A 23,855-nucleotide genomic window follows, 5' to 3' on the forward strand; every position below is an offset into this window, starting at 1 on the left:
AATCATTCGAATCATGTTTCAATGGCTTGAACAATGATAAATTGAGGGTTTACAATGCTATTATTAAAGCTTATGAAAGAATACGAGGAGGTCTATTTTTTGTTATGGTAGCGGTAGAACTCGAAAGACATATTTATCGAAAACAATAATTGCGAAATTCATATCATAAAACAAGATTTATCTTATCAGTTGCGTCATCTGGATATATGTCCGCATTGTTATTACTAGGAGGCAAAACAAACGTATTCATGATTTGAAGTCCCGTTTAAGTTAGTCGAAATACCTCATTGTCCCGTCAATTCAAAATTTGATTTAGGACATCTAATTCAAAATACATCAATGACAATTTTGGATGAAGCACCCATAATTAATCGTTGTGATTTTGAAGCAATGAATAAGACTTTAAAAGACTTACTAAAACATGGTGATAATTATTTATTGCAGCTGATGAACTCTATTTACCCCCAACTGGATGTATGTACAGTGACGCTACTTATTTGAAAGAAAGAGCTATTTTAGCTCCCAAGAACAGTGTGTCGATCGATGTGATCAATTCCATGATGTTATCTATGCTTCCTAGGGAAGTTGGATAATTTTGTAGAGCAGACACATTAAGTCCTAATGAAATGAGTGCCTGTGAACAACATATGAACCCTCCGAAATTACTACATTCAATAAAGATATCTGATCATCACTTAGAACCAAGGAAGGGGCACCTAAAATGCTTCTTCGGAATTTGAATCAATCATTGAAAATAGGTGATAAAGTACTTGAGGCACACATCATCACTAGATCTCATATGGGCGAAGAAGTTTTGATTCCGCCCATGGTTTTGACAACGACAGAATCACAAACATGCATTCGATTCAAGAAAAGACAATTTCCAGTGAAATTTGGCATTTGCAATGACCATCAAGAAGAGTCAAGGACAAACATTTAATAGAGTAGGATTGTACTTACCAAATCATGTATTCACGTATGACACATCCATTAAGCTTGAAGATCTTTACTTGAAATAAAGAAGGAATAATACCTCCAAACTATACCAAAAATATTGTGTATAATGAAGTACTTGCTGCAGTTCATGAATAAACTGTTGCTATTTTAATATTAAAGTCCAACTGGTCAGATTTGTGGATCTATTGCCATATAACATAACATAGATGTCTGAAAATGGTGTTTGTTGATAATAAGGTAAACCTTCTTTTTCTGTTACACGTTATTTCATATATAAAAATTATACCACATTTCTATCAACTGATATTTGGCTATGTGGCAAAGATTAAAAAGCTTCAAACAAAATGATGAGTTTTTACGTTATTTATAGCATATTGTGAGATTGAAAGATACAGGATCCTTCATCAATTTTGATGGTTAGCTCATAGGTAACTATCAATCTTTTGTGTGATGCATTAATATTAAGATTGTTGTTTTATATATTAAACTAATTTGATGTTATTACGGATACTTTTGGATCGGCCATTTGTGTTGCTGAATATTGCCCATCACCTAGTGATGGCAACGGGTTGGATTTTGTATGGGTCTGACCAGACCCAAGACCCTCTCTGCCTAATTTTTTCCGGTCCCGTACTCTGAACTGCCCCACCCCTACCCTGAGGTTTGACTTTTATGTTTAAGTCTTTTCTTTTAACTGCAAATAATTGTATTTTTATTTTAGTTAGCAATTATTAATTAGAGTTAAATAACTTAAATTTAATTAGACGTAAATATATTTATGATTCAACTAATATTTTATTTTTTTAATAAATAATATCAGTTTAGATTTAAATATCTTAATGTAGTTTTCAATATAAAATGAACTGTATAAGACAAAGAATATGTTCATCTATATTATTAATTTTCTCATCCAATTATATTATTTTACGATCTACAACGAATTATACATTACAAAAAATGCATTCAACTAATATTTATTTTTAAGGGTAAATACTATATTTGGTTCCTTAAGTTTTCATTTAGAATCACTTTAGTCCCTTAAATTTAATTTTTTACTTTAGCATCATTAAACTTTAATTTTCATCTCAGTTTGGTCCCTCTGACAATTTTTCGACGAAAAAGGCAAGATTTTGACTCGTTGGATGGTAAAATGGTCAATAAATTTGATTTTATCACTTTAGTCCCTTAAATTTATAAAATTATCAAATTAATCCTTTCTTACAAAAAAACAAAAAAAAAAACTTTTCCAAATTAATCCTTTCTTCCCAAAACCAGTTTTCAAAAAATTCGAAAAAGCCTTTTCCAAAAACAGTTTTTGAATTTTTTTGTTAAGTAATCAACTTTCAGCCATAATACTTATTCATGACAATAATGGCAATAACTAGCAATAATACCACTGTTTCAGTTTCTTTAAAAACAACTTTCAAAAGTTGTGTTTGAAAAATTTTGACAAAAAACAGCAACAGCTTCAATGCACTTTCTAAAGGCAATTCAAATGAAAACAAAATGCATGTCTAAACTATGGGTAGTAGATGAGCTCGCGAGCCGGCTCGATTTTGAGCTCGAGCTCAATTGTTTCTGTTCACAAGTTTACAAGCTTTTTCTATTTCTTTATTATTTTATATATTTTTTATGTTTAAATTTTTTATATATTTAATATTTGATCAATTTTATAATAAAAATTGACCATATATTATAATTATTAATTAATATCATATACTTTATTTTCGATAATAATAAATTATGGTACTTTTATTTATATATTTAATCTTTCTATAAAAATAAATTTAATCAACATCTTAGTAAATTATAATATTTTTTGTAATTCAAATTATTGTTTCATATGACATATATAAACTTTATGTTATATTTTAATATATATTTGTATTACATTATACTTTTATTAAATTGACAAGTAATTTACTTAATTTTTTTATCTATTTTTGAGTTTTATATTTATATCAGGATACATACTATGCATTATGCAATCTATTTTATTATTATAAATTTATGTCAAAATTTAGTGATTTTTATTAATTAATCTAAAAATAATGATAATGATAATAATAGTGATGGTTGGACAATTTTAATTATTTTAATTATTATTTTATTATATATATAATGAGATCAAAAAATTTAATCAACAATTACGATATCTTAAAGTTTAGGCACTCGATTCACACCAAATTTAAATATATATAAAACTATGTCCTTAGATCATATCAGACAGTCTGATTTAAAATTACATGGCCTGATTCTACGATACACCGACTTGAATGATTATTCTTATGTTGCGAGTACGATATCTTGATATCCGTATATCCAATAAGTCTAAAACTTTACCAAAAGTATTCTTTTGTAAGTTTGATCATATCTAACGGTCTGATCTGAATTTTGATGGTCCGATTAACCTATGTTATTCAACAATGTATGATAATAGTAACATCAATGTAATCTAACATTTATAAATATATAAATTTACTGCATTGTGAACATATATTAATTTGAACTATAAAATATTCTTATATATTTCAATTTTCATTAGTTTAAATAATTGATACTTTTCTATAATTTTAAATTATTCAGTATGATTTTTTTTTTGTACATTTTACTAATTATATTAGTACTAAACTGATCAGTAGTTTATATTTAGAACAATAAATTAAAATTTCATACTATATTTTGGTATATTTATAATATAGTATACACTATACAATCTTTTTTATTACTTATAAATTTATGTAAAAAATTGGTGATTCTCATAATTTCATTTAATATAATAATAATAAAAAAAAAAAAATCATCTTGAGCTCGAGTTCGAGTCAGAAAATTCAAAATCCCCCTAGTCTAAACACAAGTGCACACAAGAATTTTGAAGACAGTAAATGGTTATAAGCAAGAATTTCAAGAATGCAAATGCTTATTCACAACAATAATAGCAAGAATACTAAGTATACAAAAAACGGATTATTTGCAACAGATTCAAAAGAAAATCACACAATTTTTGCAGATTAAAAATCGAGGTCTTCCAACCTAATACCCGACGACCTCAAGGGTCTGGCCAAGTGGGAGTTCACGGGGAATTAAACCACAGTTAAGAGTAATAAAATTTCAGGAAGATAGTAGCACAAAGCCGAGAATAATTTCGTACAATTATAGAGGATAATTTTCAAAAAAAATTTGCACAAAGCGATATCAGAAATAACAGCAAGTTTCAATAGAAAACATGGCGGTTCTTATTGAATATTTTCAGCAAATATTATAATATCAACAAAGGAAATAGCACCAAATTTATCACAACAAAAAATTGCGCTAAGCGAGAAAAAGGTGAGATATACCGTAAGATCTTCGAGATAGAACTCAGGCTCTGATACCACTGTTGGGTGTAGGTCCTAATTACTATTACAGAATAAGTGGGTATTAAACCCTTAAATTACAAATGGTTATGAAAATTATAGATTTACATACACAAAGTAAAAGCAGTATAAAACCGAACACTAAGAGGCTTAGAGAGCCAAATTCGTATTTTGGCTTTATTCACGATCACGGAGATCGGCAACCTAAAATACACCCACGGTTGCTCAAGTTCGGTACTAAGCCCTTTTGTAGCACCCCCTTCGCTACAAGTGCTATATCTACGCTAAACATCATACTTATAGTAATCCCTGTATTTATAAACATAAATGCACATAATAATTTAACCCATATGCCATATGTATACATAACCCCAACGTCATAACAAGCGTAATGAACCTACATCATCATATATGCACATAAAACACTACAAGTAGTCCATCACTGGTAATCTCCATGCTTACGCTCTCTCTATACAATAAAATATGATCTGTACTCTAACTGACAACGAGGAGAAAACAGCATACTGGCCCGACCTGCCTGAGTATAGCGCGTGGACCTATTCTTCAACAGTCAGACACCTCAAAGTCTATTCCTGAAAGAAAATGTCAGCAGGGGAGTGAGCCCGTCACTCAGTAAGCAAATAACCAGCCCTATCTATATATGTATACCACATATAACCTCAAACAAGATAAATAGGCAAGATGCATAAAACACAACCCAAACAAGATAAATATGCTACACGCATGGAATACAATCAATTTGCTTCCACATAATCATCTTTATTACACCACATGACTATCTCATAACAAGACAATCAATCAAACTCCATTTTTTCCTAGTTTGCTTACCAGAAGGTGATTTGTGTTTTTCCCGACAACTCAATCTCACCGTTATATAAATTTTAGTGAACCCCCTTGATAGCCGGCTCATCAATCTCATTTCGCACATAACATTTTCTTTTCGCACATAGCTGCTTCATTTCGCACATAGCATTTTCTTTTCGTACATAGCACTTTCTTTTCGCACATAGCACTTTTCATATTGCCTTATAGGCTTTTCAACACATCAAGGAGCATTCACACCACAATTATATTCAATTTTCACCACTCCCTCATTTCCACATATCACCATTCTTGTAAGCAACTAGTAACGTAAAATAATATAGCAACATATTCTCATTCCAGACATCCACAATATATCAGACAACGATCATATATTTCAACGCATTTCCTCATTCCACGCATACAATACCGTTAATCAAATCAAATCATCCATCACTCATATACTTTCAGATAAATCAACATCAGCATGAACCACAAATTCAGATAACAGTAAAACCATAAATAAAGAAGACATATATAGATAATACTAATTATTTACTTACCTCGCCCTTACCACGCCTTTATCTATTCAATAGGTAGTGGTTCGGTCTTTTCACTTTACCCCCGTATCCTATAATGAGTTATACCATATACAGTTAATATATCGAGAATATCATAATTTCTTTTAAATATAATATTAAATATTATTCGTACAATTTCTAATAATTCTTTAATATTTCATTTCTATCAAAATACAAATTTTCGTTTTTCCTCTTTATTAATATACCATTTATTAAATATAATTTTTGAAATATTTCTATGAATTTGTTATCAATTTCTCGCTACTATACAATTTAATTACATACAATATGTAGAATTGCATATCTAGTTAACAATTCCGATGGAATCGTATCAATTAGCTATAGCAATATTCAAATCTAATAAATTTAATAATTTAATTAACCAACGATATCATCTTTATATCCGATTTGATATTTAATCCGACACTATTTTAAATAGCCAAACTCGTAAATTATTCCGATTAAATAGTACATCACTTAGTATAAACAATATTTAATAAACGGACTAATTAAATAATATAATTATATAAATTTATAAAAATTAAATTACAATTCGTACCTTTGTTTCTTCCTCTTTCTTTTCGCTGAACTTGTGTGTGTGTGTTATGTGTATATTTGTATGTGTATACAACTACAAAATAAAAGAAAAGAAAAGGAAAGAGAGGGTGAGGCGGTGGGAGGTGGGCCACAGCCCACTCTCATCTCTTTCTCTACTCTTTCATCTATATACATATACATATATATATTATTACTTACATATATATAATAATGTTATTATTTTATTTATTTAATTAAACTTTTCTCAAAATACCATTTACGTCCTTCCTAATTTCTTAATTAATAGAAATTGTCACAAAATATTATAACGAACTCCAATTTAATTCGTTCAAGCTTTATTATATTCTAATTATGGCCCATAATTTATGTACTAATTAACTAAATTTCATAAAAATTTACCAATTAATCTTCCAATTATATATTATAATTTTTGGGGCGTCACACCTTTGGCCACAAACGCCCCTTTTTCGCACACTTAGTGATTCACACACTAAGTTACCCACAACCACGAGCGACAACATATTTAAGGTGGCTTTGGTTCCAGGTGCCAAGGTAAAATGATGGCGGTTGAAGTCCCAACAAGCATGGGAAAACCACAAGAAATGAAGAAGAGAGAGAGCAGAGGAGAAGGTGCTGTAAAATGGGAGAAGAAAATGGACGGTAGAAATGGTAGGGTAAATCACATTTATGTAGTGAGTCAAACCGGGTCGGGTGGCTCGGGTCTTGAGTTGTGGGCTTGGGCCATAAAACCATGAGCCTTTCAAGCGGGTGCATTTGGCCTACCTATTTTTGGTCATGGGCCATCAAAATTTTCCAACAATATTGGTGTCCGAGAAAAAAAATCATAATATCTGATTAGAATAAATATATTCTTAGTTTATGATGACAATTAACTTCGATTCAATGCATGACACAGGGATTACGCTAGTATAGTTTAGATTATAGAACGTTTCTTGAAACTTTAAAGAGACTCACAGAATTATAGTTATTAATTTATTTGGTATGTGGACTTTTACTTGAAAACAAATCAACTACGGATGCGGTTAAGGTTTTTTTACCAAGGAATAAATCGAGAATTTTATCTCGGCACAATTGCACACCAAAAAACCTCAACCACATCAACTACAAAAAGATAGGCTCATAGCAATATATATTTTCAACGGATTTCATGCTTAGTTGCAAAATAGATTAGCCATGGCCTTTTGCAACGGAATGTTGTTCGTTGCTATAGGTGTCACTATTATATAGCAATAATTTTTTTGGTTGTTGCATAATTTTGCCATGATTATTTATCCATTGTAAACTTTCGTTGCAAAATCCGAATCAAAAATTTTGACTTTTCATATTGTGCAAAGATATATTCGTGGCAAAGTTGATGGCCATCTCGTTGCAAAATATTTTTTGTTTACAACAATATTTGCAACGAAGAGTCATTGCAATATTGGAACGTGTTTTTTCCAACAATAGTCCATTGCAAATATTGCAACAAAATATTTTAATATAATTCGTTCCAAAATAATTTTCATTTAAAATGGCATTTGCAACGAAAGTTGTTGCAATACTGCAATGCATTTTTCACAATGATATTACGTAACAAATTTTGCAACGAAATATTTCTAAATCTGTTGCAAAGTCATTTTCGTTTACAAGGACATTTGTAATAGAAGCCATTGCAAAATTGCAATGCATTTTTTTAATGACAATTCGCTGCAAATAGTTTTTCTTTGCAATAACATTTGCAACATAATCATTTTAATTTTTTTCATAATTTTGAAATTTAATATTTAATAATAAAATTATATTTAATTTAAATTTAATAATTTATAAATTCAAATATGATAAATATTTAAGCAAAACTACATATAATAAAGATAATTCAACACGATTCACCAAATAAAAGTGTTAAATATTAAAGTATTCATAATTAAAAAGGGAGATCATGTACATTTTCATGGTCTTGTTTTGCCTGGGCGTGGTTTTTCCCTGCACTGGAATTTGCCATGAAAATTAAAAAAAATTGCAACTCGTTGCAAAGTCGTGGCAAAAGCCATTGTAAATTTGCAGCGGGACGTATCCATTGCAAAAATTCCGTTGCTATAAGATCATTTTTTGTAGTGACACATTTATTAAATATTGCTTTTAAGGGGTTTTATTCAATAAAATTAAATCGAATAAAATTTTAGTAAATCAAAACTTTGACACTCTAAAATACCATACCAAATATCAAACTGAAATAAATTTGTTCAATTTTTATAATTATTGATTTTTTTTTTGAAATTTCAATTTGATCTGTAAAAATAAATTCTTTTACAAAAAATTGTAAAATAGTTAAAACTTAAATATTAAAAATTGTAGTTATATTATTTATTTATTTATTAAGTAAAATAACAAAATACTGTATAAAGCAATTATAGATATAAACATATGTACATAAAATAAAATAAAATATACAAAACTAATATTCATATTCAATATTGAAAATTAAAATCAGATCAAATACAAATTTTCGTAAAAATAAAAGTCAAACACTTGACAATTTTTTTTCAATTTCGCTTAATTTGGTCGGTTGACCAAACCTTGAACACGGACGCTACTTATGTTTGATCAGTAAAATATTTGAAAAAAGAATAATTATTAAAGTCTAATAAGGGAAAAGTATTATTCAGTCCGCTAAGTATGCCTAATTTTAATTTTAGTCCGATAACTATGTCTATTTTTGTTTAGATTCAGTAACTTATGAAATTGCTTATTTTTAGTCCTCTGGCAGATTTTCGTACAATTTTATCCCTAAGAGCGTATATGGACTAAAACTGCCTTTCAAAAATTGCATAGGGGTAAAATTGTTCGAAAATCTGACAGAGGACTAAAAGTAAGTAATTTCGTAAGTTACTGAACCTAAACAAAAATGGACATAATTATCGGACTAAAATTAAAATTAGGCATACTTAACAGTCTAAAATAATACTTTTCCCGTCTAATAATTAATAATTACATTTGACATAATAACTATAAATACTACTCACCAAAAACTAGCAAATAATATTTGGAGTCAGTTAAAAAATACTATGAATAATATAAGATACAGTACTTTCAATGTTGATTAATAGCCATATCACATTTGCCTAAAGAAAACATGGAAGACCTTAGAATTTGTTAGGAAATATTCTTCATACTTATCTACTTTTGTTGGGCAATACTTGAGAAGAAATTATGTGGATGGGATTTTTTTTTTTATTGTAAATCATAATTTATCCCCCATTATATTTAATATATAAAAAAAATTACACACATAATATACGTATATTAAAAAAAACGACCTCGTATGAGATTTAGTATAATTACGAACACCTTCTTGTTATTTAAAAATTTTTAAATACCTCCTGATGCTCAATGAAATTATGTAACCATTGGATGGAGGTATGATATTGTCAACTTTGCTCTTACTGTATTTTTTTTTTAAAAAAAATTAAAACTTTATAAGAAAATCAGACGGGGTGGACGGAAAAATTTAAAAAATTTTCCACTTAGTCTATAAAAGAATTAAAAAAATCTTAAAAATAAATAAAATTATAGTTCTTAAGCCACAACGGCAGTTTGTTTAGTTCAGCACACAAAAAGGGATGAAAGTCCAAAAGAGACTAACAGAGTGGACTAATTGTTATATCGTCGTTAGAAATAAGAAAGTATTGATTATTTTTTTAAAAAAAATAAAAAATATTCATAATTATACAAAATTTTAGGGGTGATCGTATTAATTTATCCGAAAAAATTAGAAGATGGGATACAATTTACAATAAAAAATTCTCCCAAAATTGTGACCGTACATTCAGAGATCAGGTGTGGCCCTGGTCAACTATCATCAGACGTCTGCATTACGTGGCGATCAATTCAACCAATGGCACCGAGTAGTTATATTTGGAAGTCAACCTAGTGGCGGCCCATACTCGCTTAGATTTTGCTTGGAATGTCAGCACACCGTTGATTATTTATTTGGTGAAGTTGCTGTGATGCACACGGACGGCCTTGATGGGCCCAGCCTGTCTGGATGCAAAACTGTTTCCTGTGGGCTAATTGATGCGATCCCACTATGCTAATGCTCAATCAATTTCCTACTTATTACGTAATCTTGACCTAATGTTTGCACTTTAATTTAGATTATTTTTGCATGCCACTCTTTTATTTATATCCAAATTAGGCCTAAGTTTCAAAGAATAAAAGAAAATTTAATAATTGTGACGGCACGTAACTTAATTAAATTAAAAGGATAATTACATCCATTTCATGAGGTTCGGTGTTCAAGATAATTACACTATCCTCTCTTATGGTATGAAAATTAAATTTAGTAGCCGTGCGATTTATTTTCATTTCTTCTTTATTTAAAATCCACTGATTTTGTTGATATTATTAAACAAATGAATGAAAATATATTTTTATCATCAATTGACTTATTACCGACTTATTGCGGGTCAAATAATTTTTTCCGAACTAAACTACCCTTATCACGATGAAGATATACCTCGTCATATACATTAACTTGTGAAAATATATAAAGGTAATTTGATTATAGAATAATTTATTTGACCTTGTACAAATAGGAAATAAGTCAATTAGGGTACATTTGCATTTTTATCCAGTTTTTTTTATTAAATATCAGTAAATTTTGACTAGTAGACGGCCTTATTTGTTACACAAAAATAAATTTTAGAGGTAATAGATGTAATTTTTCAGACCACAGGGGGTCTAAGTGTAATTGCACCAAATCTTAGGGGAAGGGAGCATAACTATCTCTTGTTGTAATTAAACGTATACCTCTTGTGGTTTGAAAGTTTACATTCAGTACTTCTAACGTTTGTCTCTATTTGACAAATTAGCGTGTGACCAAACTACCCACATAAGGGTTAAGATTATTCCTCACATGTATTAGTGTGTGAAAATATAAGAGTAGTTCGATTAATAAAAACTTTGTTTGACCTATATATAATAAATCAGTAATAAATTAATTAGGGATAAATATGAATTTTCATTAATTTTTTTTTTTGCCAATATAAGCAATGAATTTCGACTGATTAATGAATATATTGGTTAGATAAAAATAAACGCCAGGAGTACTAGATGTAATTTTTCAAGCACAAAAAAAATTAAATCCCTAAATAAAATCAAAATTTTACTTTATCGAGTATATTTTACTTTTTATTGAGGAAATCCAACTTTAGACCTAAATAAAGAAAAATTTAATGAATACGATTGACACGTAACGTACCATATTAAATAAGAATTTTGTGTGATTAATCGAACAAGTATATATATATATATATATATATATACTTTGACTTACCAAAGAATAATAATCACATTTTGTTCGAAAACTTAATTATGATCAGACATATAACTTATCATATTTAAAATCGATGATCTCGTAAGAGATAAGAATTAGGGAGCAATTATTCTTACATTATTTACACATATATATAATGATGAAATGTGAGAACGACAATTAATATATCTTAATATTTTCGACACAAAGTCTTTTAATATAATTAAATGACAGTTATTGTACGATTGCTTGCAACAGGAAAAATAAAAGGGATTGCACCATAAACTCCACCGCGTTGATTAGATAACCTAAATATTAAGCAATACGGCATAAAAAACATAGCTATATTATACTAATATATATAGACAAAATTACATTTTTGATCCTGTAATTTTAGGTCTTTAGCACTTTTGGTCCTGTAGCTCACTCAATTTACACATTTAGTCCTTTTTTTAATGAACTTAGTCCTAAGCATCTCACATTTGGTTATGTTTTGTCAAATTTAGTCATGTGTTGACAATTTAGTTCCTAACGACCTAAGTCAAAAGACAAAAAATGAGACTTATTATAGTTTGAAAAGGATCAAAATTGCCAACATAGGACTGAATTTGTCAAAAGATGAGTAAATGTGAGATGCTCAGGATTAAATTTGTCAAGAAAAAGACTAGATGTATAAATTGAGTAAATTATAGGACCAAAAATATAATTTTGTGTATATGTATATATATAATATTCTAATTGAGGCTGCTACAGCACAGGGAAAACAATAGCGGATACATGAAACCAGTTCAATGCCAATCCACACGTTGGATTTGGCTGGATTAATTTGTCAACGGTTTTGATGACATGAATTTTTCCGAGTGGATTTCTGTCTCTGTCTCATATAAAAACCCGATTTCTCCACATTTCATTTGCATCATGCACCGCTTTGAGCATTCAAGGCAGAGAAAAGCACGACTTAAAGCACAAGAAAAAGGTTGAAGGAGGAAATGAAGCTAATTTGGTCCCCGGAGAGAGCCTTAAAAGCATACCTCGACACTGTAAAATCGGTTAGTATGAACCCAACAGAGGTAGTTTAGTTCGTATGTTGTTCCTTTAAAAGGGAAGGAAACTAAATTGCTGTTAGTTGTTGTGCAGTGTGAGGTTTCCCAAGAACCAAGTGTAGCGGAGGTTGTCTCGGCCATGGCAGCAGGATGGAACGCCGGACTAGTAGTGGAGACGTGGTCGAGGGGCGGTGAGATCGCCACCAGCGTCGGCCTGGCAGTTGCTGCTCACCACACAGGGGGAAAACACATTTGTATAGTTCCTGATGAAGAGTCAAGGGAAGAGTATGCAGAAGGGATGAGACGATTTGGGCGGTCGGCCTGTGAGACGATAGTAGGGGATGCCGAAGAAGCAATGGATGGACTAGAAGGGATTGATTTTCTTGTTGTGGACTGCAAGGGAAACAATGAGTTCGGGAGGGTGATAAGAGCTGCTAAACTAGGCGAAAGAGGGGCTGTTCTGGTGTGCACAAACGCAAGCTCGAGAGCTGGCTCGGATTTCAGGTGGAGTAGCGTGCTGGATGGGAGGTCGAGGGTTGTCCGTTCGGTACTTTTGCCGGTGGGGAAAGGGTTGGATGTAGCTCATGTTGGAGCGACGGGAGGAAGCTCCGGCAGAGAGAAGGGCCGGAGCAGGTGGATAAAACGCATTGATCAGGATTCAGGTGAAGAGTTTGTCATCCGGAAATGATTGTTTTGTCCGTAGAAATGCACGTAGTGGGTTGGAGTTAGACTTAGATGTGACATTTTTTTGTTCTTTTATTGTTGGTTCTGCATATAACTTGTGAAAAATTGTGTATAGATTGATGGGCAGTATTTTGTACTGTAGGTAATACTGGTTCTTGCGAGTAATATGATAGAAGTGAAATCTTGGTGTAGCTACGTATGATTATCACTGAGTGGGTCTCTCTAGTTTCCCTGCATTATCAATGTTTAAAAAGAAAGAAACTAAAATGATTATACTTCAACGAGGCATCATTCTGCTGCCAAAATCTACGGTAAAGTAAAAAGGAGTGTATATATCAAAAAAAGCTCCTCGATTCCGACAAATTCTGCAGTACTTTTTTACATTACAGATCACCCTGAAAACTGAAGGATCAGAAAAAAGAACCATAATTTATAACACAACTATTAAGAGGTACAGGCAAAATTTCTGAAATCAAGAGATTCTTTTTTTCTTAAAAGAAAAAAAATATTCTGGAGCTCGTGGAGTTGGTTATCTAATGACCATAGAGTAAGAAAAGAAGATTTAAGCGCACAATTTTTCTGTTAAACCTAATAAGCTGGAAAATTATATTTGGGGGTCGACACAGAAAATATGAAGAAAGGGACATTTTAGCAGGAGGCGATGACAGTGTAAGCCACAGGCAACATCGAACATGCACGTCACATGAAAGCCACAGGAACAACAAACATGCATTGCACGAAGAAAGGGAAACTCAATTCCTTGACAACAATAATAATAATTGTTTCAAATAGAGGTAATTGTCAACTTATGAAGTAGACAAGGAGTTGAATCTGCCCAAGATGAAGTACATCTAAAGTTTCTTGCTAAGTCAAATACATAACAAGGCTAGTGCAAGAAAGTTTAAAGATCCATCAATTGTGTGTTTCTTCCTTCAGAGAGAAGTTGTGAATTGGTTTTAAAGGCTGGTACAGTTACTTGGCTGTTTGACAGAATCTTGGATTAAGAAACTGCAAAAACGTGGCATGAGACCTGTTGTCAAGAAGAGTAAACTGTGTTTCCTTCAGCATGTAAATGTATTCATAGACTATACTCTTTTGCTCCCACAAGTTAGTCCCAACCATCTCTGCTTCTTCGTAGAGCCTTCTTTTGTGATTGGACTTTTTTCTTGTCCAGTCGTTTTTGCTCAGCAATAGCAGACCTACGAGGCAAGAAATAGAACACCAATATATATTATTGGCTCCAGATTTTCACACAATGGTTTTTTAAAGACAAGATAACGAATTGCTACTATGCTAGAAAAGGACAAATTTGAAAGAAGAAACAGAAGTTGAAAACCCTGGAAAAAATGCATGGCAAAAATTATCTTCACAGCTAAGAGACAAAAAGAAAAAAGAGACAGACACACAAAAACAGAGGCAGAGATGATAAAAGTTGGTGCATAATTTAATTAGATGAGTTTCTTACAACTTGGCAATCCTTTTAACCGTCTCTTCTGAGGGAGGTGGTGGGACATATGAAGCAGCATCAATGATTCCCTGTCTCATTCATCCAAAAATGACGAAAATCACTAGAGAAGTGACTGTACTCAGATACCATCACCTAACCCGGTGACATTCCTATGAGATGGTATAGCCCATATTTTCTAGCCAGAAACTTGACAGAGTAATGCCTTCATTTTACATGTACCTGTAATTTCCCCAAAGCATCTTCAATGTTACCCCTAAAAACAAAAACAACACATAAGCATTTGCTCTAGCACAACAGAAAAGGAAAAGCATAATTAATTAGTGTGAGTGTTCACTTTTGAGTTCTAGTCTTCGTTGAAGAAATTACAATCTCCCCATCTTTGTTGATCCGGTTCTTCTCCTGTTACGGAAAGCACTTTCAATGTATAAACGGTAATGCAACTCAAGTACATGCTTCAAACTTGTAGCAAATGAAGATTGTGATATCCTAAGATGACCTTCATAAACTTGACAACATAAAGGACTAAAAGTAATCATTTCACAGAAAATTAATTATTAAAACCTAGAAAACAATATGAGATTAGGAAGAAGTCTTTGTTTTGCTCATAAATTTGATTCTTGTTTATTGTTAGGGATCTGACAGGCAGGATGGTTGTACTGCTGCATGTACGAGATTGGATGAGGTTCGAATGTCCGTAAGTGACTTCTTTTTAGAAATGATATGGAGTGACAAACTGAAGTGTCAAGGTAACAACCTAATTTTAGTAGTGTCAAAAATCAACCTAGAGTTAGAACATTTTAACAATAAGTACTAATCAGGCTAAAAGCAAAAGATAGCACACCATATTACACAAATAGCTTTAGCCAAATTATTGATGGTTGGATGATTTAAAGGAAAGTTTTGAGATTAGTTTTGAAATAGTCTGTTGGAAAAGGCTGGAAGCATCAAGATGGATAAATGATGCAGGCAGATAAAACCAATACAAACAGGAAGCCCATCAATTTAAGTAAAACTCGGAGCATAAAGAAGAGATGAGTCACCTTCTACTAGCTAACTCAATACCTTTCTGCTAAGGAGTTAGGATATCAGTTGACAGCACAGACAACTTGTTCTGTAATATAATCTTATGATATACAAGCTTTTCCCGTAAACATAAGAGAAAATGAAATCTGTTGCACTTGGATTTTAAGGAATTTATTAAGATGAACAACAATTCTTTACTTCTAATTTCATCTGATCCTACACTCTGAAGGGGGGAAACAATAGTCCCAACATTCTCACACCTATTTCGCCAAGAGTTAGCGAATCATGCAAAAGAAGCAACATATACATCCTCTAGTCAAGTAATATACCAAAGGATACATCTTCCAGTTAAATAATAAACTTGACGCATCATCATGCCAGATTGCATGAAATAGAACATGGCAACAGAAAAAATAATACTTCAAACTAAGCAAACAATAAACAAGTCAGAAAATAAGAAAACAATATCTCACCATTTGCATAATTCTCTCCCTCACTCTTTCACTTAACCAATGCGCATTTTTTACATTAAACCGCATGTCAACCTTGGTGTTCACTGCAGATGAACAAAATGTAATTCGTGCTTTCACCATGCAAAAGCTTAACTGTTAAAATTACAGATATGGTAAAAATGAGGCACCGCACACCTTTGTTGACATTTTGGCCCCCAGGACCACCACTTCTTGCATAGCTTATGGTAACATGGTCTGCAGGCGCAAAACACAACTTGAAGAATGTGCATGTGTTCATTTTTTAAGCCAGAAAAGAAATAGCCTACTCACTCCTTTTGCATACAAGTTTAAGAAAACCATCAAAATAAGAAGGAAACTCCAAAATAGCATCTGCTGAATAGTTAGGCAATATGTAGAACAATATAAAAATCTATTATGATCTCCAAACCACCTCTTCTACAACCTGTTATCCTAAAAGCAACAAAAACAAAAGAAAAAGTATGAACAAAATCTCCTTAAACTGAAGCACTTAATTAAGATAGAGAATCGGTCAGTCTGAAGAATAATTTCACGGACTGAGTTTCTTAGGAGCCAATAGTTGCCAAGTCACAAAGCCTAGATATCATGCAATAGATTATTAAACAATAAAAGAAATGCTCATAATAGTTGTTATAGATAATATACAAAAAAGAAAATGAATAAGATCCAATTTTCATTCTAAAGGATCAACAATGTATAGGAGAAACTTCTAGAATTCCAGATTTCGGCTCGAGATCTTCTATGGACAAAATTTACATATACCAACAGAGAGGAAAATATTGTAGGAATAAAACATCATAAGGAACAACCATTTTAAACAGCAACAAAGGGCCTACGGACCTTAAGAAGTGCAATGAGACTATGACTGGCAATTGTATATGAAATTGAAAAGGAAGAGTGAAAACAATGTGTAAATTTTAGCAGGCAAATACGAAGAACATCCTGAAATCAAGCATCCCAATTAATGGAAGAAGCACAGAACAAATGGATCATGTAAAACTTTTTCGATGTAACAAGAATAAGGTAACAACCAATGATGTTACTCAAAAATGATACGGGCCATCAGAAAATACTTTTTGTTTAAATGAAGAATCCTAACATAGCTCAGAAGAGACAGATCGCTAGTGCCTAAAAAGTAAATTTGTTGCTGGTAACCATTGTTAGAACTTTAGAAGCTACATCAACAATTTATTGCTGGGAACAGATACAAAATTTATTGGAGCTCTAGCAAAGAAACATACTAGGTGCTGCTCAAATTTATACACTATACTACGTTACTGTAGTTGGCAACTGTATTGACTACTACAAATAGCATTTGTGCACAGCAAACACTGTTTGGTGCACATAATGAAAAATGAAACTAAATCAATGGTTGTCTCACAGGAAGAAGAGCAATCTGAGCAAAAATGAGCCAAATAATGCATCAAGGTCCTCAATGTTTTCTACAAAATCCTTATATTACTCAATGAGCTTAGCTTGCACAGTGAATCCATAAGATTTCATTACCAGTACTTTCAAACCCCAAGGAAAATTTCAGTTCCGCCACCTGATCAACATTTTAACAGTGCAGTATTGGACCCCTAAAAGTTGGTTCACGGAATTGTTCAGTAAGAACTCCAATTAAATTTAAGTATCTAAAATTCCATTCCAAAACTTCAATTTGGTAGCAGTGTTAATGCTAATCATAATCAAATTCAACATCCAATAAGACACAGTACTTCAATAACACAGCTGAATCTAGCTTCATAAACTCACAATCAACCGTTAGTGTCTAATGGATATATAGAGTCAGAACCATCACCATAACCAAAAACCAAAAGTTCCTCTTGCTCAAACACAAGTAGAACAAAATAATTCCCCAAGATAAAACTTTACCGAGAGTTATTTTGGGAATGGGCTCAGCACCACCTCCAGCAGCTTTATATCGCTCCTCGGCCTCATTCACCAGCCGCTGAACCTCAGCAAGCCGAGCCGGAGACTTTTTATCCTCGCCGCCAGATTTCGTCGCGGCCCACCGCACAACACAACGTTCAATCGGCAGATGGGCGCCACCGAAACCAGTGAGCGGCAGAGTAGTACGAAAGAAACGAACGGGTATGTGGGAATGAAGCGTGGGCATGAATATCGATCGACCAAGCATCATCGTACCACCAACAGCTTTCATGGCTGCCATTATGAAGTTCCGATTACTATTAAAAACAGGAAAAATGAATTCATTCGATTCAAAGAACAAAAAACTGTAAGGAAATAGTAGCCACAAATTGAGTGAAAAAAAAGTTAAAATCAGTTGGAAGCCACTCCTTATCAGTTATCAGAGCCAAGTTTCCATCCTGAGATCTTTGGGTTATGGGCCCACCACACTTTGTCTGTGCCACTCTGATTTTGTTGAAAGGGAAAAGGATTACAAGTTTTTAATTGTTTACCACGATGGGCCGGGGAAGACGGTTGGACTCACTCTGTCTCGTGCACCGTTTGGTAAGTCCGGCCTAGGCAGCATAGCTCATTAAATGTCGCGTGTAGGTTCGGCCTACCCCTATCTCAATTTCTTTTTAATAAATTAAATTAAAAAAATGACGAGCAAAACATTGTATCTCGATTTCTTATCATTCACTATTTGGCTCCTTTGTGTACCACATATGGCACGAGCACAATCTTCAATGATTTGATGGAGAAATACGCGGGGCACCTTCCGTAGGAAAACTTATTATTGAAGATGTCCGACAACGGATATTTAGTGTTGATTTACCTCATTCTATTAGTGCTCGTGCACTTTTTCGTTTATGGCGGATCCCTTGTCTATCGAGGTGACTGCCTAACCTTTCATATTGTATTGTATCAATGTATTACCATTTATTTAATAAAATTTAATTAATATTTATAAATAGTGGATCAGAGCTAGAGAAATGGTGAACGTAGGGAAGGAGAAACTATTGCTGTTGAAGGTTCGGGTATTGAAAGGATCGCATATGATGTGATTTTGCAACTCCACAACTCCGATCATCCAGGCATGAACCTAATTTCCACGCCTTTGGATGGTAAAAACTACCTTGCTTGGAGTGGAGCAGTTCGACGAGCTTTATGTGCAAAGTCGAAGCTAGAATTCATCATCGGCACTTGTGTGAAGCCTGTAGGAGATTCATAACTGGTAGAGCAGTGGATTTGTGTAGATAGTACAGTCACTTTGTGGCTGGTTAATGCGACGAAGAGCCTATGGAATGCGCTCATGAATTGATGTCAACTTGAAGTTTATGGGTCGAACTTGAACAACGGTATGGCAAATGTAATGGACCTCTCTCGTACCAACAGCAACGAGAGATCTCTTCAGTAGCGCAAGGAGATATGTCAGTAAGTGACAATTACAATAAAATCAAATTACTATGGGATGAATTAGTGTTGTTGACACGTTTGCTTGAGTGCACATGTGGTCGTGAATGCACTTTTGGACTTGATTGAGCAAAATCATTTGATGCAATTCCTTATAGGTTTAACTGATAAATTTGACCAGTGCTAGAAGCCAGATTCTTGTTATGGATCATTTACCAAGTGTGAACAAAGAATACTCAATTGTACTTCAAGTGGAAAAACATCGACAAGAGCATATGAACTTGAATTAATTGCAAGAAGGTGTAGCTCTATCTGCTGGAATTTGAGAGAAGGAAAGATAATGTACCGAAAGGAGGGAACTATAAGAAGAAGGCTAGGAAAGATAAAAGGAACTTGAGGTGTGAGAATTTTGATAAGGCTTGTCATGGCATACGGAGTACCGAATTTGTACAGAGAGCTACAAGATCAAAGGCCGAAGACTCAGTGATATACAGTGATGAGAAGACGGAGAACAAGGAATGACAGATTGAGGATAAAATTTATGGGTCTGAGGTTGTAATGGAAGTCATGAAGATGCTTGTAGGTGTGTGATTCAATTAAAATATAACACAGTATGCTTTGTTGATCATGCAGTGCTGCTTTGAGCTCTGTACCTTGGGGAGCTAAGCTATGAACTTGTGCATTCGGATATATCGAAAATTTTGTATGAAAAGGCAACTATTCTCTATCATCGTGAATATAGAAAAGTTGTCCTATGGTTATATGTGACAAATATGAGAGTATCCTTTGGAGCATTAGAAAATGATACATGTCAGCTCGAAAAACTTATATAAAAGGTTAATTACGCCTAGCCCATTTTCAAAACAGCAAAATTACACTTAACTTTGAAGATTACAGCTAAGCATTGTCTGAAAATGCCCCAATTTTATATCTGAAAGAGATGAATTTGTAATGCTCGTATAGTTAAAAAGATGTCTTTCTAGGATTATTTTTTCTTCTTTTCCTTTATTCAATATTTTGAGATAATGCCTGGAGGATTTGATCATGAGGATCTTTATACTTTTAAGATGGATAGATAGAACTAGGCCTTCTAGGCTTTATTAAGTTTATTGCCAATGACTTGTAAGGCAGTAGTAAAGCAAGCTTTCCGGTTACCATCTTAGAAACCATCAAAATGTTTCTCTTTAGTAATTGCTTTCTAGACATTTCTTTTTTATATATTTCAATTATGCAACACTAGATGAAGGGCTTGCATAAAACATTTTAATGCGAGAATGGATGAAAATATATATAGAAAGATAAAAACCCCAGAAAATGGCTACTTTCCCCATCTCCAGTAGCTACTTCCAATATTACTTTGCCCCCTTTGAACTATATGAACATGATGCTGATGCTACAACAAGTTGCAAAACATTTTCAACTGACCGGTTGGAGGGGTAGAAAACTGGGTGATTCCAATTTTTTACCGACTTTTTCTGTTTCTCTCTCTTTCTTATTGCTGTATTTTACATTCTAATTTTCGCTTTACCTTTTGGCAGCCATACTACCAGAAGATGATCTTGCTCAGCCTGTTCAGGTGCCTAAGGATAAGATTCTTGGTGACATTCTCCCCACTGGATTTGATGAAAAATCTTGCCTTAGTAGGTATCAGTCACTCTTATATCGCTGAGGAGTACCCCGAAAAGCTTCCCCCCACCTCATATCCATGTTACGAAGCTATGAAGCTCTGCATAAGAAATGTGGACCCTACACAGCTTTGTGCAATAAAACCATGGAAGATCTTAAATCGGGCAGATACTTGAGCATATCTGACTGTAAATACCTTGTTTGGATATCCTTTAGTGGTCTGGGGAACAGGATTTTGACACTTGCTTCAGCTTTCCTTTATGCTCTTCTCACTGACCGGGTCCTTCTTGTTGATCCTGGAATTGACATTCCAGATCTTTTCTGCGAGCCATTTCCAGATGTCTCTTGGTTGCTTCCCTTGGATTTCCCATTGACTAGCCAGTTTAATGGCTTTAACCAGAAATCACGACAGAGTTAATGGAATTTGCTGAAGAGCAACTCCGTAGGTAATATAACTGGTTCAGCACCACAACCGTATGTCTATCTCCATCTGGTTCATGATTATGACGACCACGATAAACTTTTCTTCTGCGATCAAGATCAATCATATCTGCAGAAGATACCATGGCTGATAATGAAGACTGATAAAACTATTTCATCCCCTCCCTCTTTTTGATCCACTCATTTGAGCAAGAGTTGCATAATCTCTTCCCGGATAAGGAAACTGTTTTCCACCTCTTGGGGCGGTATCTGTTCCATCCTACAAATTCAGTGTGGGGGTTATAAGCAGATACTATGAAGCTTATTTATCTAAGGCTGATGTAAAAGTTGGAATCCAAATAAGGGTATTTGATATAGAAACTGGTCCATTTAAACATGTCCTGGATCAGATTTTATCTTGTACCATGAAGGAAGGTATACTACCACAAATTAATGAGCAGGAACCGATCATTAAACCTTCCGGAAAGCAGAAGACTGTATCTGTCCTGATGACGTCTTTAAGCGGCGGTTACTTTGAGGAAGTTAGAGACTTGTACTGGGAACATCCAACTGTGACAGGAGATGTGATTGAAGTTTACCAGCCAAGTCATGAAGGCCATCAACAAACCGAGAAGCAAAATCACAATAGAAAGGCATGGGCAGAAATGTATCTACTTAGCTTAACGGATAAACTGGCAACAAGTTCTTGGTCGACTTTTGGTTATGTGGCTCAAGGTCTTGGAAACCTGAAGCCATGGATACTCTACAAGCCTGAAAATCGGACGGCACCAGACCCACCATGTCGGCGTGCAGCGTCGATGGAGCCATGCTTCCATGCTCCTCCTTTCTATGATTGCAAGTTGAGGAGAGGTGTGGATACAGGTGCTCTTGTTCCTCATGTTAAGCATTGTGAGGATATGAGCTGGGGTCTTAAGCTGGTTGAAACAATGTAGTAAACTCTGAACCATTAATGCTTGCTTTTTCCCCCACGCATTCGGGTAAAGGTGATACATTCTTCGTAAGTATCCAAAAATGGTCAAACATACTAGGTTGTCTGTGGCGTACATGTTTCGTCTATATCAAGGCTTTGGCCCACAAGTGGTTATAATGGACATTGTCTGGAGGGTCCAACTGTTGTAGAATTCTTCCATTGTAATATATCTTTAAGAATCCGTGGCTTCATAATTCATTTCTTAAACAAATTTAGCCTTCTTATCACTAGAAATATGCTGGTATAAGTTAAGCTTTCAAGCTCTACAGCCTTACAATGTGGCATTAGTTTCTAAAGTATATCAGATTTCTCAGGTTGCTGTGGAAGACCCTTGTTTTGCTTGCTCTCTTTTCTAATTGTCTGATCCTGAACTATTATGTTTGAATAACCAACCAAAGTTATAACTAGCCAAGGTTGTAAGATTAACCCATCCTCGTAGCTTCTTTACGGTCCTGGACTGGTACTCATGATTGCCAGTAGTTGGAGTGCAACCAGCCAAGAACAGTTAGATCATCCTTTCAATTGAACAATAATTTCTAAGACCACCATATCTGGATTTCAACTGTTACACCTCTTGGTAGCTTTTCTTTATTTTTCGTGTATGGTCCCAGAACCATGGTGGTCCACAGAGCATAGAGCACACACTAACCCCAAGATGTTACAGCATTTGAACTGATAGAACCATCCAAATTCACAATAAATGAGAACTCTAACACGCAATGATACACTCTGAAGGCTGATTACTTACAATACATCAAAGCCTTGGCTAAAGATGATTTGTATGCATAGGGCAGAGAGGCTGAAGCACGACATGAATGTCTAAATTTAAAAGACCTCTATCACAGGTCTGCTTCTCATTCAACCAGCAGGGTGAACAACCATAATAGAATTAGATACGCAAAATTACATTATACGCATGATTAGTGAGAAAATTAACTTCATGCGTCTCCAATTTTGCCGGAAGGTTTAATCATAGGAAATAAGGCTTCTTTCAACTTAATGCCTTCCATTTGATAATTTATTCTCTGGTGGAAATTTGAGGGACGTGGGATTTGCAATCTGGGATGATTTTTAGCAAAAGGCAGACACCCAAGAGTTACACGGTTGACATACATTAACATAGAACGTGCATCTTTTAAGGAAAAACATCATCCAACCATTGATCTAGAAGGTGAAGTCATTGCTGGGTTCCATAAA

The 23,855-nt window shown here is 33.6% G+C and overlaps 2 protein-coding genes, 1 long non-coding RNA gene and 1 pseudogene across 6 annotated transcripts; 2 read left to right on the forward strand and 2 right to left on the reverse strand.

The window, feature by feature from the left end:
• Positions 4,871–6,306, reverse strand: LOC105155565. The gene is made up of 3 exons (XR_847315.1): positions 6,276–6,306; positions 5,699–5,766; positions 4,871–4,906 (listed from the first exon to the last, which is right to left on the reverse strand). It is a non-coding gene; the product is annotated as an uncharacterized LOC105155565 (long non-coding RNA).
• On the forward strand, positions 12,485–13,559 carry LOC105155573. The gene is made up of 2 exons (XM_011071466.2): positions 12,485–12,637; positions 12,726–13,559. Exons 1-2 carry the CDS (start codon positions 12,578–12,580, stop codon positions 13,317–13,319), a joined length of 654 nt encoding a protein of 217 aa, XP_011069768.1. The 5' UTR covers positions 12,485–12,577; the 3' UTR covers positions 13,320–13,559.
• LOC105155582 (peptidyl-tRNA hydrolase ICT1, mitochondrial-like) lies at positions 14,076–18,763 on the reverse strand. 4 transcript variants are annotated; one of them, XM_020693026.1, is made up of 8 exons: positions 18,721–18,763; positions 18,173–18,463; positions 16,454–16,513; positions 16,280–16,362; positions 15,118–15,182; positions 15,003–15,036; positions 14,781–14,851; positions 14,076–14,514 (listed from the first exon to the last, which is right to left on the reverse strand). In XM_020693026.1, exons 2-8 carry the CDS (start codon positions 18,459–18,461, stop codon positions 14,424–14,426), a joined length of 693 nt encoding a protein of 230 aa, XP_020548685.1. In that variant the 5' UTR covers positions 18,462–18,463; positions 18,721–18,763; the 3' UTR covers positions 14,076–14,423. The 4 variants fall into 4 exon arrangements, with proteins under 4 accessions (XP_020548685.1, XP_011069788.1, XP_020548683.1 ...); XM_011071486.2 differs by lacking the exon at positions 18,721–18,763 and having other exon boundaries at positions 14,076–14,323; positions 14,407–14,514; positions 18,173–18,694; XM_020693024.1 differs by lacking the exon at positions 18,721–18,763 and adding an exon at positions 18,596–18,663.
• LOC105155599 lies at positions 19,326–23,789 on the forward strand (annotated as a pseudogene).

This window comes from Sesamum indicum, linkage group LG1 (assembly GCF_000512975.1).
Source record: "Sesamum indicum cultivar Zhongzhi No. 13 linkage group LG1, S_indicum_v1.0, whole genome shotgun sequence".
Lineage (NCBI taxonomy): Eukaryota > Viridiplantae > Streptophyta > Magnoliopsida > Lamiales > Pedaliaceae > Sesamum > Sesamum indicum.

Bases quoted from the DNA above. Each gene is read 5' to 3' on its own strand.
- LOC105155573 (XM_011071466.2), top strand. From the start codon at position 12,578: ATGAAGCTAATTTGGTCCCCGGAGAGAGCCTTAAAAGCATACCTCGAC. The intron at 12,638-12,725 runs GTTAGTATGAAC...GTTGTTGTGCAG, and splicing joins ACCTCGACACTGTAAAATCG to TGTGAGGTTTCCCAAGAACC.
- LOC105155582 (XM_011071486.2), bottom strand. From the start codon at position 18,470: ATGGCAGCCATGAAAGCTGTTGGTGGTACGATGATGCTTGGTCGATCG. The intron at 16,514-18,172 runs GTAAAGTTTTAT...TTGCGCCTGCAG, and splicing joins CATTCCCAAAATAACTCTCG to ACCATGTTACCATAAGCTAT. The intron at 15,183-16,279 runs GTGAGATATTGT...TTTCCGTAACAG, and splicing joins GGGAGAGAATTATGCAAATG to GAGAAGAACCGGATCAACAA.